At 31.0% G+C, this 22,053-nt stretch overlaps 1 protein-coding gene across 3 annotated transcripts in view; it reads right to left on the reverse strand.

The window, feature by feature from the left end:
* Positions 1-7,236: 7,236 nt before the first annotated feature.
* The window catches only part of LOC111622937 (N-acetylneuraminate lyase-like), a 42,770-nt gene continuing 27,953 nt past the window's right edge, over positions 7,237-22,053 (reverse strand). For all 3 annotated transcript variants that reach the window (XM_023365408.1, XM_023365407.1, XM_023365406.1), the window contains exons 8-12: positions 17,140-17,232; positions 16,929-17,068; positions 16,727-16,858; positions 7,611-7,650; positions 7,237-7,517 (exon numbers count right to left, since the gene is read on the reverse strand). In XM_023365408.1, coding sequence (XP_023221176.1) covers positions 7,363-7,517; positions 7,611-7,650; positions 16,727-16,858; positions 16,929-17,068; positions 17,140-17,232 — 560 coding nt within the window. In that variant the 3' untranslated portion in view covers positions 7,237-7,362. The remainder of the gene's footprint in view (positions 7,518-7,610; positions 7,651-16,726; positions 16,859-16,928; positions 17,069-17,139; positions 17,233-22,053) is intronic.

Below are 22,053 nucleotides of genomic sequence, written 5' to 3' on the forward strand. Positions count from 1 at the left end.
ATATTTATTTGTACATATTCTGATATATGCATTTTTCTTCAATGAAATTTGATCAATTAATCTACATAGGATTTGTAAGCTCTTGTAAAAATGTTTTGGAGTTCTCACCAATCGTAATTTTTAAATATTGAACGTGTAAATTTTAAAAATATCTAAGCAGCACGTTGCGAGGAGATTCTTCGGAGCCTAGTAACATCACCGTGTAAAATTATACTATGTAGACGTATTCCCCAATGACGAGGATGGAGGAAATGTCATATTTATCAAACAGCAATGTTAAAAAAACACTTTAAAATTTTCTATTGGTAAGTTTTCGTAATTCATATACAAAAAATAATAATAACTTATTAAAATTAAATATTATCATTCGATTATTTAGCACGCATTAAACATTTTCAATACTGATTTAATGTACGAAGATGAAAATGCTTACAAATTTAATCGTTAATTAAAATTAGTTTTTCCTCGACTTTTTTCAGTTGATGACCTTGGTTTAAAATGTATTGAAAGACCTTGACTTTACTCAGGAATACGGTTCACGACCAACGGTTAGGAAATGTTGATCGAAATTATTAACGACAGTTTTTATCATTACTTCTAAACCATTTTATTCCGTAATCAATGATTTTATTTTTATCGATTCATACTTTTTAGGAGAATTTTCTAAAACAGTATATTCATTTAGTAAATGAACAAGAACTTTTTAATACTATACAGCAAGTCCTCGACGTCGTTGTAACGAAACAAGTACAGTACTGTATATTTGTAATCATTTACCGGAGGTTGCAAATACGATCCAATTAGAATATTAACCGAATTATATCTTGTTTATGTCATATAGCCTATGGTAAAATTGGTTTCGCTTAATTCGCAGTTCCGAGAACCTATCGACGACGTTGAGGACATTTATAAAACATGGAAACTGTTCATAAAAATCTTAATTTTGTACAAAAGTTTAAAATTATGCTTCAGAGAATATTTACTTATAATTAAAAAATACATTCGCTATTAGCAATTTATAAAAGTAAGATAATATATATAGAATATACTCTATATATATTGTACCGGGCTGTCTCGCTTTTGCCAAGAAATAGCTAAATGTAATTGCTCTGTAGTATAGGTATTCGGTAGTCGTTGGTTGGACGCCTTGCACCCCTAACCCCCTTCACACAGGGGCAAATCCTATCTCGGATCCTACGAAAGATAACAGCATAGTTTAATTAAAGTGCACGACCTTGAGTGCTCAGCCTTGCAGAGAAGCCTCGCACGGTTTTATCAATTATTTTTTGACGCTGTCCAGCCGCTTCCGCTTTGAATATTTTAACTGGCCAAAAAAGTTTTGCGCAAATCTTAAGATTGTAATTTAAACTTGCCGTTGCATGACGTCCAAACCAACGAATAGCCTCCGATTACCTATACTATAACATTTAGCTATTACGTAGCAGAAGCGAAACACACTGTAGCTTGGTACGTACAATAACTGTGCATCCAGTATAGACAATTAATTATTAAAATGAACTAAAATTAAAGTAAATAAAAAATTAAATAGGCTAATAAACAATTTATAGCTCGTTATAATAATAATTCATAACAGTAGCTTTCATTAATTTTTGTTAATTCTAGTATTTGATCGTATACACATGCAGGGGAAAAAACAAAAATAGAACATTAATTGAATTAAAGACAGATTATAAAACTCAAGAAATTTACAATCTTATTTTAATTTTAAATAATTATCAGAGTTAAGATTTATTTAATCAGTCTTCAATGCAGTGGCGCGTTACAGCTTCATGAGGACCAGGCAAATCTGAATTAGGGGCCCCAGGTACTGTACAATGTTGACTTCAGATATTTTTCTTCGAAGGAATGTTTTGGGGAAAATATTTTATTAAAAGATTAGTTTGGGGCTCCAGGCAATTGCCCTTTTAGCCAGTAGGATAACGCGTCATTGCTTCAATATACTGTATTTGAACAGTGACTTTCGCGGATTTGCCATCAAAAATTAAGTAGAAATTATCTTGAAGCTTTGTGGCCTACAGCAAAAAGTCGCTACCATGATTTTGTATGGCCACTATATCATATTAGTGACCTTATAGGAAAATGCATTTATGTAGATTATATTGGTCTAGAAATGATATGATAATTGGGTAAAATGAAGCATTACCTGTTCTAAAAAAGTGTTAGAAATACAAATAAAAGGTAGTGTGAACTGTTGGTTCACTTGTGAACTAAGGGATCATCTATTAGGTGCACAGTTTAAGAGGGAGGATGGTCGCGAAAAGTTAAGATAAGGAGTCGAGCAGAGTCGTCGAGAGAAAGAAGAGCCGGGAATTTTTCCTCGGGCCCAGAGAAAATTTAGGGGCTGATAGTGGCTCCTAATCATATGAAATTAATGTTATTTTTACTAACAGAAAATATTGCAGAACTTTTTGATTGTTTCTTCGATGTCAACATATTTATGGACTATTGGCGTGTAATTAAAGGGGAGGGGTTTGCTAAAAGTACATCATTATAGGAAGGGAGGGAGTTAGAAGTGGCACAAAAACTAACAATCTAATATAATAGACTACACAAAAATTAACATTATGAACGGTTTCTTATTTTCATTTTCTTTATGCCTGATTTTGATACGTAAAGGAAGAGATCCGAAAATCGGATGATTTTTGATTAACTCAATCAAAAGTTAACAAAAACAGTAGGAGATGTTAACACACTTTTAAGATTTTAGAACGAATTTAGTAACTAAACATTAACAACATTAAAAAATGCAACTATTGGCCTTAAAAAAAATAAAACGGAAAATTTGATACTGGATCAGAGGCTCTTATAATATCGGATATCCGATGTATTTAGGGTCACATCCCAACTTTGCACATTCAGGTCAGAGATCTTATCCAAAAACATGACACTTTTTCTCTAGTAAAACCATTTGCTTGCATAGCTATGGGGAGCTTCGGGTATCCGGAATGACAGTTATGGGTCTTTTCTTAAAAAGCTGACAGCCATTTTTTCCACTTGGCCTTTACTAGAAAACTGGTGTGAAATATGATGGCTAGTTGAAACGCCACCACTAATGTAAGTTGCTGTTCTACATTTCTAAACAATATTTTACAAGCTCATCTTCAACTTCGGAATTAACGGCAAGCTCTCTACTAAGTTTAGCTTGCAACATCTTATCTATCTGTTTTGAGTTCACTATTTATTTATTGTTATAAATACACGGTAATGCCATATTAAGCAAGACATATAACCGCTTCCAAAGAAAATATTAACAAAAGGAACAACCTCAAAATAAAAACTTATGCTCATAAAAAATAATATGGACAACCGGAAAAGTTAAGAGTTCTTTACAGTTTTCTAATGCACTTTTAGGGACACCGAATGTCTTCGAAGCTTTCAGAAAACTCAACTTATTTTTCACAAATAGGTTTTTCATTGCTTTACTAGAAGCCATAATAAAATTTAAAGAATAAAAACTTCAATTAAAAACAACGAGAATGCAACTTAAAAATAAAGTATGCCTAAAATCGGATATCCGATATAAGGAATCAACGAACATACTGAGTAAAAATTAGTTAATATTTTCCAGGTAATGAGCTTTATCACGCAAATATAATAAAAACATAATATCAAAACGGTGTATTTCTTTAACGCCATTTTCACAACTGTTCGATATAAATCACTGCAGTGCTGACATGTTATTGCGCTTTAATAATTATTAGAAAGCCGTAGATGGCTGCACTTACAAAACCAGATAAGACTATCCGATAATAGGCGACTACACGATATGGTAGGTTCCTTTCATCTACCATAAGTACGCATAAGTAATTAATTTATTCATTAATTGAAATTTTAATAAAATTATTCTCTAGTTCCTTTTATATTTTTAACACTGTTCTAATATTGTAGCCCTCCGTTTACTCAATCGGTATAATTTCTAGAACATAACTTATATTAATGCATTTTCCTATAGGTTACTAATATGGCTATAGTAACCAAACAAAATCGAGGTGGAGACAACTTGTCAACAGTTTCGTGATACACCTGAGACTTTCAAGCAACGTATAATAATCTGGAACATGTTTGAATCACTACTAACCGTTTGCTTGTAAGTGTGAGGTGTAGCTTATCTCGCAACTTTTATCGTTTGTTTACGAAACGTACTGTAAACTTTAATTAATTTTAAATTCTCTACAGACAGTATGTGATGCAATACACGTATTGTCTCTCTCATGTTATTAGTATACATTGTTGATACTGTAATTTTAAATTTTTAAAACTACTGATGTAGTACAGTGTATTGTTTTACTTCTTTTTATGTTCAACAGTTCCCTAGCCTAGATATTTGCGATTTTTCCACTTTTGCAGAGGACTTTCGCCTCTAATCCCACGAATGTGGAAGGCCGACTATACTATCAATTATAACTATCATCAAAATACGATCCTTAGTCGAATTACAAATGTAATTTAAAATCTGAAACGCAGTAAATAAAAAGGATATATTTAAAAAAGAAAAAAAAAATGAATGCTGTTTAAATTTTCAGGTTTGAAAACTGAAAGGCGACCTTACAATTGTGTTCCCGCAACTTTTGATGCCACTTTTAGACACAAAACTGTAGTCAAGTTACAAAATATATTACCTAGTTCGTGTGTGATATACGTCATTTTCAGCACAAAAACCTTTTGTCACCCGAAATAAGAACTCTTCTGCAATAAACTCGTAATTCTAAAGAAAAAATGAGACACAGATACGTTGCATTGTTTCTAAACTTCCTCTCAACAATGCTGAAGTTTCTAATTTTATGCAAATTGAAAACTAATTCTCTAAACACTATGCTCTCTATTCTTTAAACTCCATATTTAACCTTTCGCAAAAAATCGTTTTTCTACAATAGAGCTTCAATCAAAATAAAAATTAGTATATAATAACGTTACAGTAATTTGGATCTGTATTCACATGAAACCTCGATAAAGCACTTTTCATTACAAGAACGGTAGTCATAATTTCCATAACCCTCTCAAACTCTAACCTTTTGAATGAAAAATTCTTATCTTTATTCGCTATCAACTGTAAGTATTGCAAGGTCAATGACACATCGTTTATCCATCTATTCATGGCTGCTTCTTTTCACTACATATCCATTATATTTGATCAAACATTGTCACGTCATTCGAAAATCGATTAAAAAACTAAAATGAATCAATTACATTTCAATAGAAGATATCACACAATTGATCTTTTTAATATAAAAACAGAAATATCACTATAGGAAAAATAATAGACAAGAGATGAATCGAAGCCAAACTAATATAGAAATCTTTTGCTTTTGCAAACGACAGCGAAACTGAAGATAAAGATCTGCATTTATAAATCTACTTTTTAAACTGTCTTCTGTATTGTTTTGTCCTGAGATATGTTAGATTATGCATTATCTATATACAAAGTGGATCAATAAATAACTAGTCGAGGCAACCAGCCATGCTATTGCTTTTGGCTGGTTATTTATTGATTCACCCTTATACACATATTAAATCATCTCTATTTCTATTATAAATATTACTATTAACATTAACTTCATATTACACTTTTTATTAATAAATTGTATGAAATATTTTACAAATGGCAACTATATTGGTTCATCAGATTAATTTAAATTTGATTTAATATGATATCTTTACATACAAATTCCTTGAATTAGATATTGAAGTTAAAAATCATACAAAGAAATCAAAAATTTTATAAGTACTTTATGTTCCCTTTCATTACATGTGAACTGAAGAGCAATTATCTATAAATCTCAATAATTCTTTTATGCTTTTTGATTTCTAATGCAAGATATAATGAATGAAATATTTTTCAAGCATTTTTGCTCCAATTAATAAAGAAAATTGCACATATTTAGATGCAATTATTTTAAGTATTTGATTAATGCTCTAATTAGTTAGATTAATTAATGTTTTTGTTAAAATCAATACAAAGCATTAAATTTATGCATAAAGAAATTTGTTCATCAAAACAGGTTTTTATTACATAAAGTATTATAATTTGTTTAAATGCAGTTGTTAAAAATCCTAAATTTAACTGATCTGACTTTTTATAACAATTTTCAATTTATTGAACTGTCAGTCTAATGAAACGCATGTACCTAAAATAAATGTTTAAAAATAAAAATATATTTTATGTGTAACAAAACTACCAGATATTGGAAAAAAAAAAAAATTGATATTTGCTACACCTGTCTGGCTATAAAATTAGGAATTACAAAAATTTATGCAATTGACTGAAAAACATGGCACTTGGCCAATTTGGAACTTGCTGTAAATTTTTCTGCTATTTATGTTGCTCTATTAATTGCTGTAGGATAATATTGAAAGTAGTTTAAATTATAGCTAAATGTAAATATTAACATTTTACTTCTCTGAAAAACTAATGTTAATATTTCAGTAAAATTTACCACATTTATAAAAAAAATTAATAAGTTTTTCTCTGTTTTATGGGTAGTATTATTAGTTTTTACAGTAATTCTATAAATAAATATATATATGCAATGAAAGTTCAATATATTTAAATGTAATAAGTTGGCAAATTTTCAATAACTGCATTGTACTTAATTAGCATAGTAGGAACTAGAATTTCTGTAGATGTATAATGATTATAATCAATAAATAAAATTGATCTTAATTATAATTAAATCTCTGAAATAAAAAATATATATTACATTTATATGATAATCCTAATCAATTAAAGTTTATTAAGCATTCACATTCCATTTTTATTGGAAAAAAAATTATTTGTTGTGCCACAATTTAGAGCAGGAAGTCCCCAAACCTTTTTGACTGTTGACCCCTTAAAGGATTCAGATATTTTATTGACCCCTCTTTTTTTTCTTAATTTAATTTAATTAAATATAATTAATAATAATATAAATAAAATAAATCTGATGAGCTAATATTAAAGCATACATTGTTTTCATTGAAAAGATCTACTCAGTATGCATATCCTGAAATATTAAAGCATGTTTGAAAACAGACTAGAATCATTGATGATAACTATTTTCTATCTACAATCATCAATGTGCAGTTTTTTTTAAATAAGCAGCATAAAAAAATCTTATAAAACAAATATATGAAGAAAGCTATACTATTTATAATATTTCACATGTGATTATGAATTATAAATGCCCAACAAACATTTTTAAAAATATTTTATTACAACATTTATATCAAAAACAGAAATAAAAAACAAAAATTAACAATTTATTGCAACCTTCCATTGATGACTATTAACAAATTGTTGTGTTATAATCTTTTTTACATTATCAAATTTCATTTATTAACAGTACTTTTAAATGATAAAAAGAATTATTTATACCATCTTTCTACACCAACTTGTTCTAATTCAGCTTTCAACTTATTAATTTGTTGGGTAGTTAGACTAAGTAATGGAAGACGTGGTTCACCAACATTAAATGGGCCAAATAGATTCATAACTGTCTTTAGAGCAGCCATCATTGAACCTAGTTTTAAATTATAAATTTTCAGTATATTATTAAAAATGAAAATTTGAATAATTTAATTTAGAAAATAAAATTGTTAGTAATTTAACATACCATATTTAGAAATGATATCAAGTACCTGACGAACGTACATCTGTTCGAAAAAGAAATTGTATAAATTTAATTCAAAAAGAAATGTCTGTCTGTTAATCAAATAGATTAAATATTCTACAATCACTGGAAAAAGTTTTCAAATAGCAACAGCTATTTGAAAATTGTTGATTGCAGGAATTTTTTATTTATTAACAAATAATCCTAGAGTTATAAAACCCTTGAGTTTATTTCTAAGTTTTTATTATATAAAATATCACACTGGAAAAAAATAACTCAGAATATAAAAAAAGAAAATCTTGTCCAATCCCAGCCTGGAAAAAGTTTTTGAACATTCCCATCTCAAGAAAAAGTTCTCCAACATAATAGAAAAAAAAAACGAAAATTCTTTAGTACAGTGGAACCCCGGTTAACGAACTTAATCCGTTCCGCGACTCCGTTCGTTAACTGAATTGTTCGTTAACCGAAGCAATTTTTCCCATAGAAATTAATGCAAATGCAATTAATCCGTTCTAGTCTCCGAAATTTTTGTCATTTTATTTGTAATATACAGTAATTTTCTTTGATGAAAATGTAGGAAAACGTAGTATCTATCATTACAGCAACAAACATGTAAACTTTGTTTAATAATACCTTCATTTGTTGTAGTTGATGGCAGAAAAGTGGCGATATACGAACCTTAATGCTTAGAAGGAAAATCCCTCCAAAAAATAACGGGTAGCACTTCATCGGAATATTCTTCGAGTCGAAGTCTCTTTCGGTAAAATCCCACCAGTGGCTAAATGGTCTTCGTACCTTGAACACAAGGAGTTCGTTCGTGGGTTCGCACCTTGCTCAGACGGGCTGGCCACGTGGAGTTTTCCGGGATTTCTTCACGTCTTTAACGCCTAAGTAGGGGCCAGTTTCCCTTAAAAACACCTCCCGGAAGGCATTCCCCGTAGTCAGATCGCCCAAGTGTTGCGCTGCCATAACTTAACAAAGAAACAAACTCTTTCCGTAAGGAGCAAGAAATTGATCTAAAGTTTATTGTCTTACTCTTTTAATCAAAATTTTTCTCAAATGCGATAGCGCATTGTCGTTTTCTATTGCCACTATGACTTTTTTCATTCTTTGATGCTATATTGATTAAATATATAAGTCACAAAACTGAAAAAAGAAGTATAGCACAAACATTCGGAAAAGCAACGCTTAACTCGCGCATGCCTAACACCAACTAAAATTTGATACAAAATACCGTTACGTTCGTTATCCGAATTTTGTTCGTTATCCAAGACAAAATTTTTGCAAAATAAAAGTCCGTTAACTGATTTGGTCGTTAACCAGGACGTTCGTTAACCGGGGTTCCACTGTATTTTGTTGGACCTCCTTTAGCCTGAACACATTTAGTGCAGGTTGGCACTGATTTATTAAGTTCTGAGCAATAGTCATCATTAATTTCCTTCCAACTCTGCAACAAAGCAGCTTTTAATTCTTCCTTTGTGGTAGGTCATTTCTCATCCACTAACATTTTTCAATAACATTTAAATCCAGAATGTTTGGTGGCCAAAGTAAAGATTTAATGTTTCTCTTTTTCAAAAATTCTTTTACATTTTTCATATGGTCAGAACTTGCGTTATCATCCTGGAAAACATCTTCATTCCTGAATTGATTTTCCACAACAGGAATCAGAAAAGTGTCCAGAATTTCTTTTTATACTTTACCATTTACATATATTTTTTTCAAATACACAATTCTCCCTTGCCTTTTGCTGACATGCAGCTCCATATAGAAAGACCAATTGGGAATTTCTTCTTATGCAAAAGACATTCTTATCTAAAATTTTCATCTGCTCTGCATCACACAAATTAGAGGCGAATGGGGTAAACGTGCACAGTGGAGATATAATTAGTTGTATAAATGTCAGGTTGGCATTACTGAGTTAGTTTATAAGTTCTCTTGCTGAATTGTTGAAGACTTAACAATAACTGTCTTGGCATGAATAGTTTTGAAATCATGAGGTAAGATTCATTTTTTATCTCTCTGATATAATATTTTAATTTTTTGGTTTTTTCTTCAGTACTAGGTGCATAAATAGACACAAGGCATTTTACATCATTTTTATTAATCTTCCATAGGCCGATACGCGTTTCGGGCAAGGCCCCTCATCTGTCGGAATTACATCCAAAATTTTCTTTAGGTTTTGTTGTTACATATATATTTTTTTGTTTAAAATTATGTATTTACAGTTAAAATAACATTGCAATTAGTTTAAAATATATTTATGATTTAAATTACTATTACAGTGAAGGTTTCATGGTTCAAACCATGAAACCTTCACCATGTATGCACTTTTGCCTCACCAGTGGGGCAAATGTGCTTTTGTAACCTTTTAAAAAATGTTTACTAAATAACAATATATTCAAAATATCAATAAAAATCCTACGGAATCTTAAAGAAGATAGTTTGAGAATTATTATACATAAATTTTAAAATTCTCACTCTTCTAACAATGAATTTATATTGTATAAAAAATTGTGCATATTCTTGACCCACTTTCTCTAATTCTTTTGATGTGACTTTTCAGTTTTGTAGGTAGATTCTTAAGGCACAATCTTAATTTTGCTTGTTGCTCTTGGTTGGCCAGTTCTCTTCAATGTTTTTACACTTTCATATTTCTTCCATGTGCAATTTACTGTTAAAAGAGAACAACCAAGTTGTTGAGAAACTTTGCTCAGAGTTTTTCCTCCCAGAATCAAAGTCACAATTTGGTTTTGAAAATCCTCACTGTATTCTTTAACAGGATCCATTTTATAGCAATGTAATATAGCAATAATAATAGAATAGATGTAAGTGATACTTTCAGATGACTAACTTTCAAAAACTAATGTGATTATTGTTACAGAGAGAACTTTAACATTATTTTTTTCTACTGTGTTTAAAAACTTTTTCCAGACTAGAATTGAACAAGATTTTTTAAAAATTCCAAATTAGTTCTACAGTGTGCAATTTTGCATAATATTACTCTAGGATTATTTGTTAACAAATAAAAAATTCCTGCAATGAACAATTTTCACATAGCTGTTGCTGTTAGAAAACATTTTCCTGTAGTTGTAGTTGTACCATTAAATTCTAATTCTTATATATAAATGAAAAGTAGACATAATAAACTTCTTGATTCCAGTAATCATAACATATTTATTAACCAAGAAACTCTTTAGCATGATATTGAACTATATTTAGCTTACACACAAGAATAATGGTTTAGAACAAAATTCAAAAGTATATCAAGAATAATGGTAATCAAACAGTTTTGAAAGAAAAATCAATGAAACTTTAATGAAAAATATTTTTGACTTTCTTAAAAAGCCTTTGTCAGGCAAGTATAACTAATTAGAATGGAGAACCAGACTTGAATAGAGTGCTTCAAATCTTACAAAATTAAATGAGTTGTGGAGTTCTCTGTTTGGGAATTTCAATTTAACATCAGGAGACAATAAAATACAAATAAACATGTGTCAATATGCATTATTACTAAGGAGAGGAATTTCAGGTCAAGAATTTGTTAAAAAGAAAGAAAAAGATGCATGTTTATTTAACAACCACAGATACTGGAACATTTCTACATTACAGTAGAGTACCGAAAACTCGGCACTCGATAACCTGGCAGTCTGGATAACTTGGCCACACCCTGGCAGGGTGAAAAAACCCCTAGTTAGTTTTCATTATAGACAGCTTTATGCCTCTTAAAGTATTTTTCTGAGTCTGTCTTATCAGGTAAATTACTGTACACTGTATTCATTAATTTTTATTTTCATGTAGTAAAGACTCTATGCCTTCATAAAGTACATACTTTTCCTTTGTTTAAGGGTATTTAGGCAGTTTATTCTCTTGTATTTTCAAGCAAACAATACATACAAGTACAGTACAGTATTTTCTGAGGAAACACTCGTACTTATTCTTTTTTAACCCCATTCCCAATAACCCAGGCATTTTCACAAACTTGGCCATCCTTTGGTCCACATTAGGTCGAGTTTTTGGGACTCTACTGTATTTAAATTAAAGAAGGATGAGATTTAAGTTGAATATAAGTGAAATAACATTTTTCCATCCATTAATTTTAGCACATCAGAAACTTGTGGTGAAGGATATGTTTCTTGACTGATTATATGATAAAATTCATACTCTTCTTTCCTAAAAAGATGCCTATATAGTGAAAAATATTTTTCTACATCTACTGAAATGAGAGGAGCTAATTTGTCAGTAATCTGTATAAGAGCTTACTTTATATGGCATTTTCTCAAGATTTTTGCTCAGAATTTCCAGCAGCTTTTGCAAATCATTCCAAGTTATTCTTAACTTTATTGACAAGATTCCATTGCTTCTCTTTTTCTAGGTGTTACTCTTCAATTTTAGTCATAGTTTCAATGAGAAACTTGTAGATATGAACTGATGAGTGAAAATAATTCATTCTGAGGTCACTGTAGCTTTCTTTATATTTCACTTAAATAATTCAGGAAAGTTGAAATTTGATCAAAGTTTTCACAGTAAAAAGCTGTAGTCCCAATGTATCACTACTAGTGTTGCCTCCAACACTAGTAGTGATACACTTTTGTTGTACAACAAGTACAACAAAAGTTTGGTCAAATTCTTGGTATATCTGTGCAGCACTCCTACTAAGATGATCTTAAAAATCTGTTAAATATTCGTCTGTGAGGCAAAATTCATTTCTAATTCTCTCACAGATTCTATGAATTGATGAGTTACAAAAGTGATGTGTTTCAAATCCTGATACACATCTTAAGCTATGAAAATGAAAGGGGCCTGTAACTTGCCTCATTTATTATAAGTAGTCCCACTTTGTCACAAGCAACAGTTAATCACAGGATTACCATAATACTACTGAAAATCTACATAACTGTTGCTGAGTTAGTTTTCTCATGAAAGTGAGTTTTAAATAACATTTGCCTAATTTTTTTTTCTATTGAGTGGTGCAACTAGAATGTTAAGAACAAACCTGTTTACTTCATCTGTTATTTTGTCAAGCAAAATATAAAGTCACTTATAATTTATTTGATTTTTATGACTTGACTTTTAGTATATAGATTTTTTATATTTAATATATGTACTTTCATCACAAACAATTCTCTCAATGTATAGTACTTATCTAAGTAATTTTAATGTAGCTTTGAAGAGTGATATATCAACTTGAATAACTGCAGCAGTGATATTGGCACAAAACAGACACAAATTAAGTTGTCTGTTTGATTAAAATGATTTATTAATAAATGTTTGTTTGAAAGTATTAATACTTTCCCCTTTTTTCAATTCATTGTTCTTCATGTGTTTATCAATTTTAACATGTGTCTTTATCCATGTTTTACAATGTTTTTATCATAACGCTATGTATGATGTCACAAATCCCACATCTCACAACTGACCCATCTGTAGCTATTTGATCCTTTGAATATTCTTTTACTACATCAATCAATTTATCACTTGTCTCTCTGGATTTCTGTATTTTAAAAAATTACACTTTCATAAAATATGATGTGATTAATTCTCCTTGTTCTATACAACCTGCTAATCTTCCTGATTCGCATGTGATTCTTTTCCTCCCATTGCAGATTAGCATTGCAGGTGATTTGGGGGAGTTTTAAGCAATAGCATGTAAACTATTGCTTAAAACCAAGGTCAACTAGGTACCCAAGTCAACTGGGAGTCCAGTTTGCCAAGGGAACAAAAGGCTACAAAACAAAGTATAAATCATACATTAAAGTAAAAAATATTGGAAATGAATAATAACAGTATTCAGAAAGGCACTGAAGAGGCCAATGGTTCAGAGGAAGGCCTTTATTTCCATATTTGGATGAGGGCCCAAAATTTAAAGCTCTACTGCTGAGTTGTAGACAAAACAAGTAACCAAAAAGTACAAACTGCTTCAAAAACCCCCTGCTAAGTTTAAAAATTCGTGTGTACCTGAAATTCTTCTCCCTAGTTATTCCAGTAAAGGACATGTAATACAAAATACTATTAAAATATTTGAAGTATCCTGGACAGGTTCACTTGTTTTCAAGAGTATAGGGTAACACATAGTCAATGTTACCATTTCTAGGGTAATTTCAACCTCTAAGGGTAATGTTTAGGGTAGTCTTATATTTAGGGTAAATCTAGAATAAAACTGCCCTGTGATCTGATGCTATTACCCATTGCGCCACAAGTTTTGCTGGAAAAAGTTTTAGCCTAAAACCGTTCTGTTTTCCCCCATAACTGGAGTGTTTTAAGATAAAAGCTAAAGAAATAAAGCTGATTGGTGGTTTCATTTGAACCTTCAAAACAAATGTTAAAATGTAAATATATATGTAAATAAATAAATTTTTAAAACTGATCATTTACATATTAAAGTATGTTTGAAATCATTTTGAATGACTTATTTAATTTTTTTATCTTCAGCTAAGATATACAACACACGTTTGAAAGTGAATTAATTAAAATTAGGTTTAAATAATTGCATTCATTAGACTTATGAATATATTTTATGATTATTTAAAGACCAAGCAAGATTTATCTCGTTTGTCAAAGCGGGATTACCAAACTAAAACATCAATTATCTCCATATCAGGTGTAAATTAATGTCTGATAAAGCCTAAAAACCCTAAGACATTTTAGTTATTAAGGTTTTTAAAAAACAATAAATTAAGAATTGTTCTGATTATTATTTCACACTAATAGTACAGGGATCTGCATCATAGAATAGTTTGTCTTATTTTTTTTTATCCAGGCATGAGCTCAATGATGGTTGAGCCCAAGCTTGAGCTCGGAGAGTTTTCTCAATTTAAAGTAATTTAGGGTAAAACAATGGCGCCATCCAGTTAGTTCCACCAGAAGCAGGCAGCAGCACTGTACATATTACAATTTCAAGGAGTTGGAAATAGTTTCTTGATCTTTGAAGTTGATAGACTAACCCTTCCTAGCAAATTTATAAATTTCCAGTTTCTCCATGTGCTTTAACATGAATATGTAATGAGTATGTGAGATCCTGGAGACACCTCTCTTTCCTTTGGGAAAGTTTACTTGATAAATCATAACAACTAACTGTTGATGTGTGAACATCGTCACCTAAACAATTACCCTTTCTGTCCAAACTGTCAAATTTCCACGGCTCTAGTTGGTCCACCAATGGCACATACTGGAATGAAATTGCAGTAAAAGCATAGAGTCAACTGATTAAGTTCCCACACCCAATGGGGATATAACGGGCTTGCACCCAAGGGTCAAGGTAAACTCCACCCTCTAAGTTGGACCAAAGCTTGTCTCACCAACTCCTGTCTCCTCCACTGAAAGGATCCCCGACCATTTCCAGATGATCAAATAACTAGGATTAGACAGACATTGGTCCATTTAAGAGGTATTATAGATGGATGTAAACTCTCTCTCACTGTATTAGTTGTTAAGTAGCTTACTTATTGATTGTAACCTCCTTACATGTACTTACCCAAGGCTTTATTATACTCATTAAATTTGTTGTTTTGTTTAACTGATGTCGATATCAGTTATTGTGAGGACTGGTCACCTGTCGATTCACTTGTGACCCCTCCTTCCACTCGAATCCAAGCCATCCAATGACAACATGAGTGGGCTTCATGAGTCTGATGCTGAAAAAAAGGGTTAACAGTAATGAACTGTAAATCCTGGATTCTCACAGGTACATTTGAAGATTCTAGCTTCTTCCAGCCCAACATGATTAAGGAACAACTATTTCAAATGAAGTGGAAACTGTAGTATGAAACTGGAAGTTGTACTTCAGTTACACTAAGCACATGAACACAATTGAGCCTATCACTAGACAGTGTTTTGATAGTTTTTTGTCTTACAGGTCCTTTACTGTAATAATGTATATTGACACATTTTTATTTGTATTTTATTATATCTTCTCTCCTGCTCTGTGATTGGAAACACCAATTATAGAGCTCCATGACAAAGTTTAATTTTGTATGATTTGAAGAACTCCATTTGAATCTTGGTTCTCTGTATCTAATTACAGTAGTTATATTTGCTTGATGAAGGCCTTTTAAGATTGAAAAGATATGATAATTAAATTTTTGCTGATTTTAGAAGGTTTTAGTGCTATATTATGTTTATATTACCAAGGAATATGGATTTAATTAATTTTTAATGCCAAATTTATACAAATGAAAATACAGTAGACCCCCCTATAACGCTTAGATACGTTCCACGCTAACCGAAAATTACGTTGTAGGAGTGAGCCAATCGCAGCCCGATAGGTGGGAACTTTACGGACTAAGGCTGTTCGAAAGGTTTTCTTCTATAAAATTAACCGATTCTAGACTAATTCGACTCAACATTTCCAAAACACGTATAATTTTTTGGGAATAATCCGTATAAACTATGCTATAAACAAAAAATTGTAGGATTACTTACCGAGTGTGCACTGTTTGACTACGCCGTTGTTCAAAGCTTGTTTTCGTCGCAGAACAGCACACGAAACGGCAGCTGCGATTTCTGATAACGAATTTTTCGCAGAAAAATAACTTGACCTTTGGAGACATCATTAATATAAATAATTTTTATGGCCGTTGAATAAGAAGTGTTTCTTTCACAAGAAATGTATAAAATTAGTGCTGTATTAGACTTACGGTACCTAATTTACATACTGTGCAGACGATAATAAACTCAACTTACTAGCCTAAAATCTCCGTAGCGTGTTGCCAGGCGGCAGAAAGCATATATATAATTATAATAAACTTACAATAAATTAAGTTAATATATAATTATATATACAGTAGCTAATTTATATATAATTAATATATAATTATATGTACAGTACCTAATTTATATATAATTTATATATAATACTAAACAGACGATAGCAAACTCAATTTAGCCGCTCCGTAGCGTGGCGCAGGGTCGGAGGAAAGTAGTTCGGCTGCTCATCCACTATTGGTCCAGACTCTATCAATCTTGTCGCGAAACGACGTTATGGGAGGTATGTTTTACGAGAGTTTGTACAATTTTTTCGTTACGTTATAGGAATTGTCGTTATTAGAACGTACGTTATAGGGGGGTCGACTGTAGATATATTTCATTTAATCATTATTTAAATGTAAAATTTTGATATTTACTTGTTCTTCCCATGCTATCGTTTCATCACCAGCAGCAAATGACTCTAAAATTCTGTTTGAAGGTAAAGGCATAAAATTATATGTTGCTCCAACAGCTGCAGTCACACCCATTGGCAAACCAGTTAAAAGAATCTAAAGATTGAATATTAAAGTTTAAAATTAAACATAAAGGAAATTTATGTTTTTAAACAATGTTACTTACATCATCAAATCCTGATAAAATTTTAAATTTTCCAAGCTGCAAAGTTTTCATTAATTCTTTACAGTCACCGCTTGTGTATTTTGCCCCACAGAATGTTGGAATCTGTTGCTTTCCATCATGAAGTAGCTTGCTTATACTCACTTAAAGTAAATAAAATGAACAGTTATTAATAAATTTATGCTTAAAAAAAAGTAGAAAATTAAATTCTCACCTTCTACTCCATTAAATGAAGGTATATGATAATATAAAAATGGTAATAGTGGAGCTGATGATGCTATTTCTTTCAGATACTGAATTAATTCATCTAGATAAAAAAAATAAAGTAAATTTTACAATAAATTCTCAAATTAATAAACTTAATACAATCAAATCTTCAAAAATCTATAAGCAATCTAAATTTATAATATAGTACAGTAGACTCCTCATTTAACAAACTTTGGATTTAATGGGCAAAAAATTTTGGTCCTAAAGGAAAAATATAGAACTTTTATCATGAATAGAGCATAAAAGGTTGGATCAATGAGTATAAAATACTCAATGAGAAAAACAATAATACATTATAATAATTTTATTCATATTTATACATTAAAATAACATTTTAATACATCCTGTATATTATAAGATAGTTATTAATATTATTTTTTAAAATACATTAAATTTAATGATCTTTCAATAATAATGGATACTCCCTCTCCTGATTAATCCATTAACAATGAGTCCATTTATAATAAGAACCTACTATATATTCCAAATTCATGATGAAATAATGTTCCTGACAGAAATTTCAATGGACAATACAAAAAGAACATATTACAGGTTATGAAAATAAATAATGATTCTTTTCATAACTCAGTGTGACTCCCATTTATGAGTGTATCTCATCCTTAAAAATCTTGTAAATAAGGATTAGTTTTCTACAATTTTACATGACTGAAATTTGTATTTCAAATATAATGTTTCATAAATGTTTTTCTATGAAACATTATATTTATTTTATATCTAAATATTTTAATATTGTACTGTGTGATAAGCATTTTAAAATAAATTATTATGAAGACTTTTCAAGTATTTTCAATATCAGTGCAACTTAATTTATTGCAAGATTCAAACCAATTCTAAATATAGGCAATCATATAGATTCCAATAAAATATACAGTTGAAAAAGGTACAATACACAAGACTAAGTAAAAATAGGAAAAGGGGGTTGTATTCAAAAGTTAACAAAAACCTTCAGATTTGAAGAAATAAATCCTTCAGCAATATGTGAGCTCATGGATTTTTACAGACTTTTTAAAAATCCATATTTTCTGTTAATTATCTTTGGAAAAAACCCGAAGAATTTGAACTAGATCGGATTTCACCGATCGTATAACAGCTAGCTGAGAAAGTTTACAGTTAGGCATGAAGAATGCACCGTCATCATCAACAAAAGTCAATCATGTGACAGTTTTCCCATGCTAATGATGTAAAAGCTCGAATCTCTGGAAGCTCAGGGCAATTCGTCGTAGGAAGTTATAATTTGTGATAGTGCCCACCTCGACTCCCAAACCTTCCTACAGCGGACTTGATCCAGCTACAGAGAGAGGACATCGGCAAGAAGACACAGAAGACACCACACCCTTCCATATAGACGACGTTCACCAACTCTCCCTTCTGCCGAGAGGTATTTAGAGGTTAGAATTTGTAAAAGCACTCTCTCTCGAACAAGAATTTCTGTATATATTTTAATATAACTGCATTTAACCTTAGTATTCTTGCAAAGTAGCTTTAGTTAATCAATAAATGCTTGCTATTCTGTTAACCTGTCACCTGTCATTTAAAGAAAGCCAGCCGACTTGCTCGCCTCCCTCGCCACTTGATTTACCCTCCTAGCCATCCAACGACCCGAGATCGGCCCTTACCTGCCCGTGCAGAGTAAGTGGTCAATTAGGACTTAACCAGTGACCCACTGCTAATCTCACCAATACAATTCTAATTTTCTTTATATTTATCTTTATGGTATGGATCAGTGGTGCACAAACTTTGTTCTCAAGACAAATCCAGTCTGTGATAATATTTGACATATCATTTATAAATAATATAAATAAGCTTACTCTTAATATATATGGAATATACAAAATATTTGTGGCCACCTAAAATTAATAAGCTAAGACTATGCAATACATGGGCAATCTGCCAAGAGAAAGTATCTCCCAAGAGAACTTTTGTAAGACAGCCCTGCTAAATTAAATTGTACCAAGGTCCAAATATGGAAGTGGCAGGCATATTGCTGGTTTGGATCATATACTCAACTATTGAACTGATAGAAAGGACGGAGTCATCAGTTCTGCTGCTGTCTCTACAGATATACAAAATACAATATGCTATGCTACAGTCGACCCCCCTATAAGATATAGATACGTTCCAATTTATTAGGAATCTGATTTCTTACAAGTCGTTCCAATCACAGCCCGACATGTGTGAAGTTTACGGACTACGGCTGTTTGAAAGATTTTCTTCCATAAAATTAATCGATTCTACACTAATCCAACTCAAAATTTCCAAAATATGTATATTTTTTCGTAGTTTTATAGGAATCGTAATTATAGGGACCGTAATTATAGGAGGGTCGACTGTATTTATTTATTAAGTCAAACTATTCTTTACAATTAATGAGAGAAATTGCACTTCTTTTCTCTAAATACAGCTGTAAAATCAGGTGTATATGACATCTTTGTAATTTGGACACTGTTCCAAATGACATTAATTGTATATTGATCTTCTACTTATATTTGATATAATTTGTGTGGGAGAAAACCAAATTAAAAAAATGGAATGGCTTGAAAACTTTCAATTGGCAAGCAGTTNACCTCGTTTAACGCTGTTTCATTTAGCACTTTTTCGTCTAGGAACACATCCCCACGTTAAGCAGGGTCTTACTGTATATTATTTGTTATTGGTTACTTTTAATACAATCAAATCATAAAATATGAATAAACTACATATATATAATTACATAGAGAGCATTGAAATCACTATATCAATCAAAGTTTGATATTTCAACCATATGACTCTCTATGAAAAACAGTATGGTACTCATACTGTCTTATTTACATGACTGTCATATCTCATCAGTAAAAACGTGAACAATCAAATACTTATCTCGGATTCAGATGTTTTTAATTACTTTATATGAAACATAGGTTTGTATTTCTTTAGACATTAATACATATTATAATTCAAAATAAGATTAATAATATGAGTATACAGTGAAAACTGCTTAGGCGACCACCTGCATTCGATGGGCACCTGTCAAAACAGGCATAAATTTCTGGCACTGAATAGTTTATCCATAGAGTTTCCGTATAAGTTACCTGTATTAAATGACTACCTGTAAAATCAGGTGTATATGACATCTTTGTAATTTGGACACTGTTCCAAATGACATTAATTGTATATTGATCTTCTACTTATATTTGATATAATTTGTGTGGGAGAAAACCAAATAAAAAAAATGGAATGGCTTGAAAACTTTCAATTGGCAAGCAGTTCCGACAAAACCATCCTGTGGTCTGGATTTGGACTATAATCTGTCAGTTAAGGAGTGCATTTCTTTGGGAAACTGGTCCCTATTTAGGTGTTAGACATAAGAAAATCCACTTGGCTAGTCCTCTGGTAAGGCATGAATTCACAACCACCAGTGTTTCTCAACCTGTAATGAATGGTNCAGATTTTTCGAAATTGTCTGAAAAATGAAAGAAATGCAAAGTGCTGTGGTTGGAAGATTATGCTAAAGTTATCACAACAGCAATTAGCGGGAAAGTTTGAAAAATGAAATTGATTTTACCATAGACCTATAGTATTTTTCCTTGGGGAATATAAAATATTGCACAGGATACAATTAATTGTGGGTTTTCTATAAACTTTTGTTTGTATTGTTCTTTCTTTAATTTCAATTTCTATATCTAAGTAGTGGATTTTTTCTTCACTATGCTGCTCCAATTCCAAATAAAGGCCATAAGGGTAGTTGTTCATGGCTGTCTTAAATTGTCTTAAGTCCAGTGGTGTTTTCCAGAGAATTATAATGTCATCTATATACCTACCATACATGATTATATGTGAGAGAAAGGGTGGTAGGGTTACAATTACAATTAATTGTAAATTACAATCAATTACAAATTACAATTAATTGGCTGATCTCATCATTTGATAAAATTTATTTTTATTTATTTATTTATTTTATTTTGAAGCTCATATACAGTATGTGTGAGATAAATAGTTTCTGTATCAACCTACCTTATTTCCACAATATTTTTAGAAAAATAATATCCAAGTAATTTTTGCATGCAAAATATTCAAAAAACAATAAACACATTAATGCAAAAATCAGTTTTACTTCCTTTTTCGATTCCGCAATGACAATCGTAGAATGTAATGAAATCGTATAATGAGAAAAAATAATAAAATTGTTTTATTATTAATTAATAATTTTTCTTATTGTACTTTAGAAAATATTAAATATTAAAAAATACAATATTTTTAAAGTTAAAATAAGATTAAACTAATGAATACCAAAACCAAAGTGATGTAGAGATACGATGTGCTTGTATATTGATGACGTAATACACGTAATTGAGAAGCGAATGAAAAACAATGAAGTCGAATTTGTTAAGTCAGAAAAAAGAAAGTGTGCATTATAATTGAGAAAATGCGACTATTGTATTAATTTTTAAAATATTGATATTAAATCTGTCTTATAAAATCACAACGACTCCTGTAAATCGAGTTATCTGATAAGAATAAAATACAATACCAATATAGCCCTATCGTTGAAAAAATTTGCTTATTTTTGCTCACCTTGAGTTTTGCTTAGTAAAAATTAGTGTTGTAACGAATAGTATATTCGGCCTCAGGCCGAATACCGAATATTCGGCCAGGAGCGTGGCCGAATAGCCGAATATTCGGCCAAACTATTCGGCTTGATTAACGCACGTACGAAAATTGGCGCGCAAACCGCATTATGGCAAGTATCCTGCTCTCTATTGGCCCGCTGTCACTACGCTTCGCCAATCGCGTTAATTCTTGGCAGTTGTAGCCGACTGACAAGAGTGTCATGGAAGTATGTGATAAATGATGATATCAAATG

This window comes from Centruroides sculpturatus, unplaced genomic scaffold (genome assembly GCF_000671375.1).
Source record: "Centruroides sculpturatus isolate CEXI.00-Female unplaced genomic scaffold, Cexi_2.0 scaffold282, whole genome shotgun sequence".
NCBI lineage: Eukaryota > Metazoa > Arthropoda > Arachnida > Scorpiones > Buthidae > Centruroides > Centruroides sculpturatus.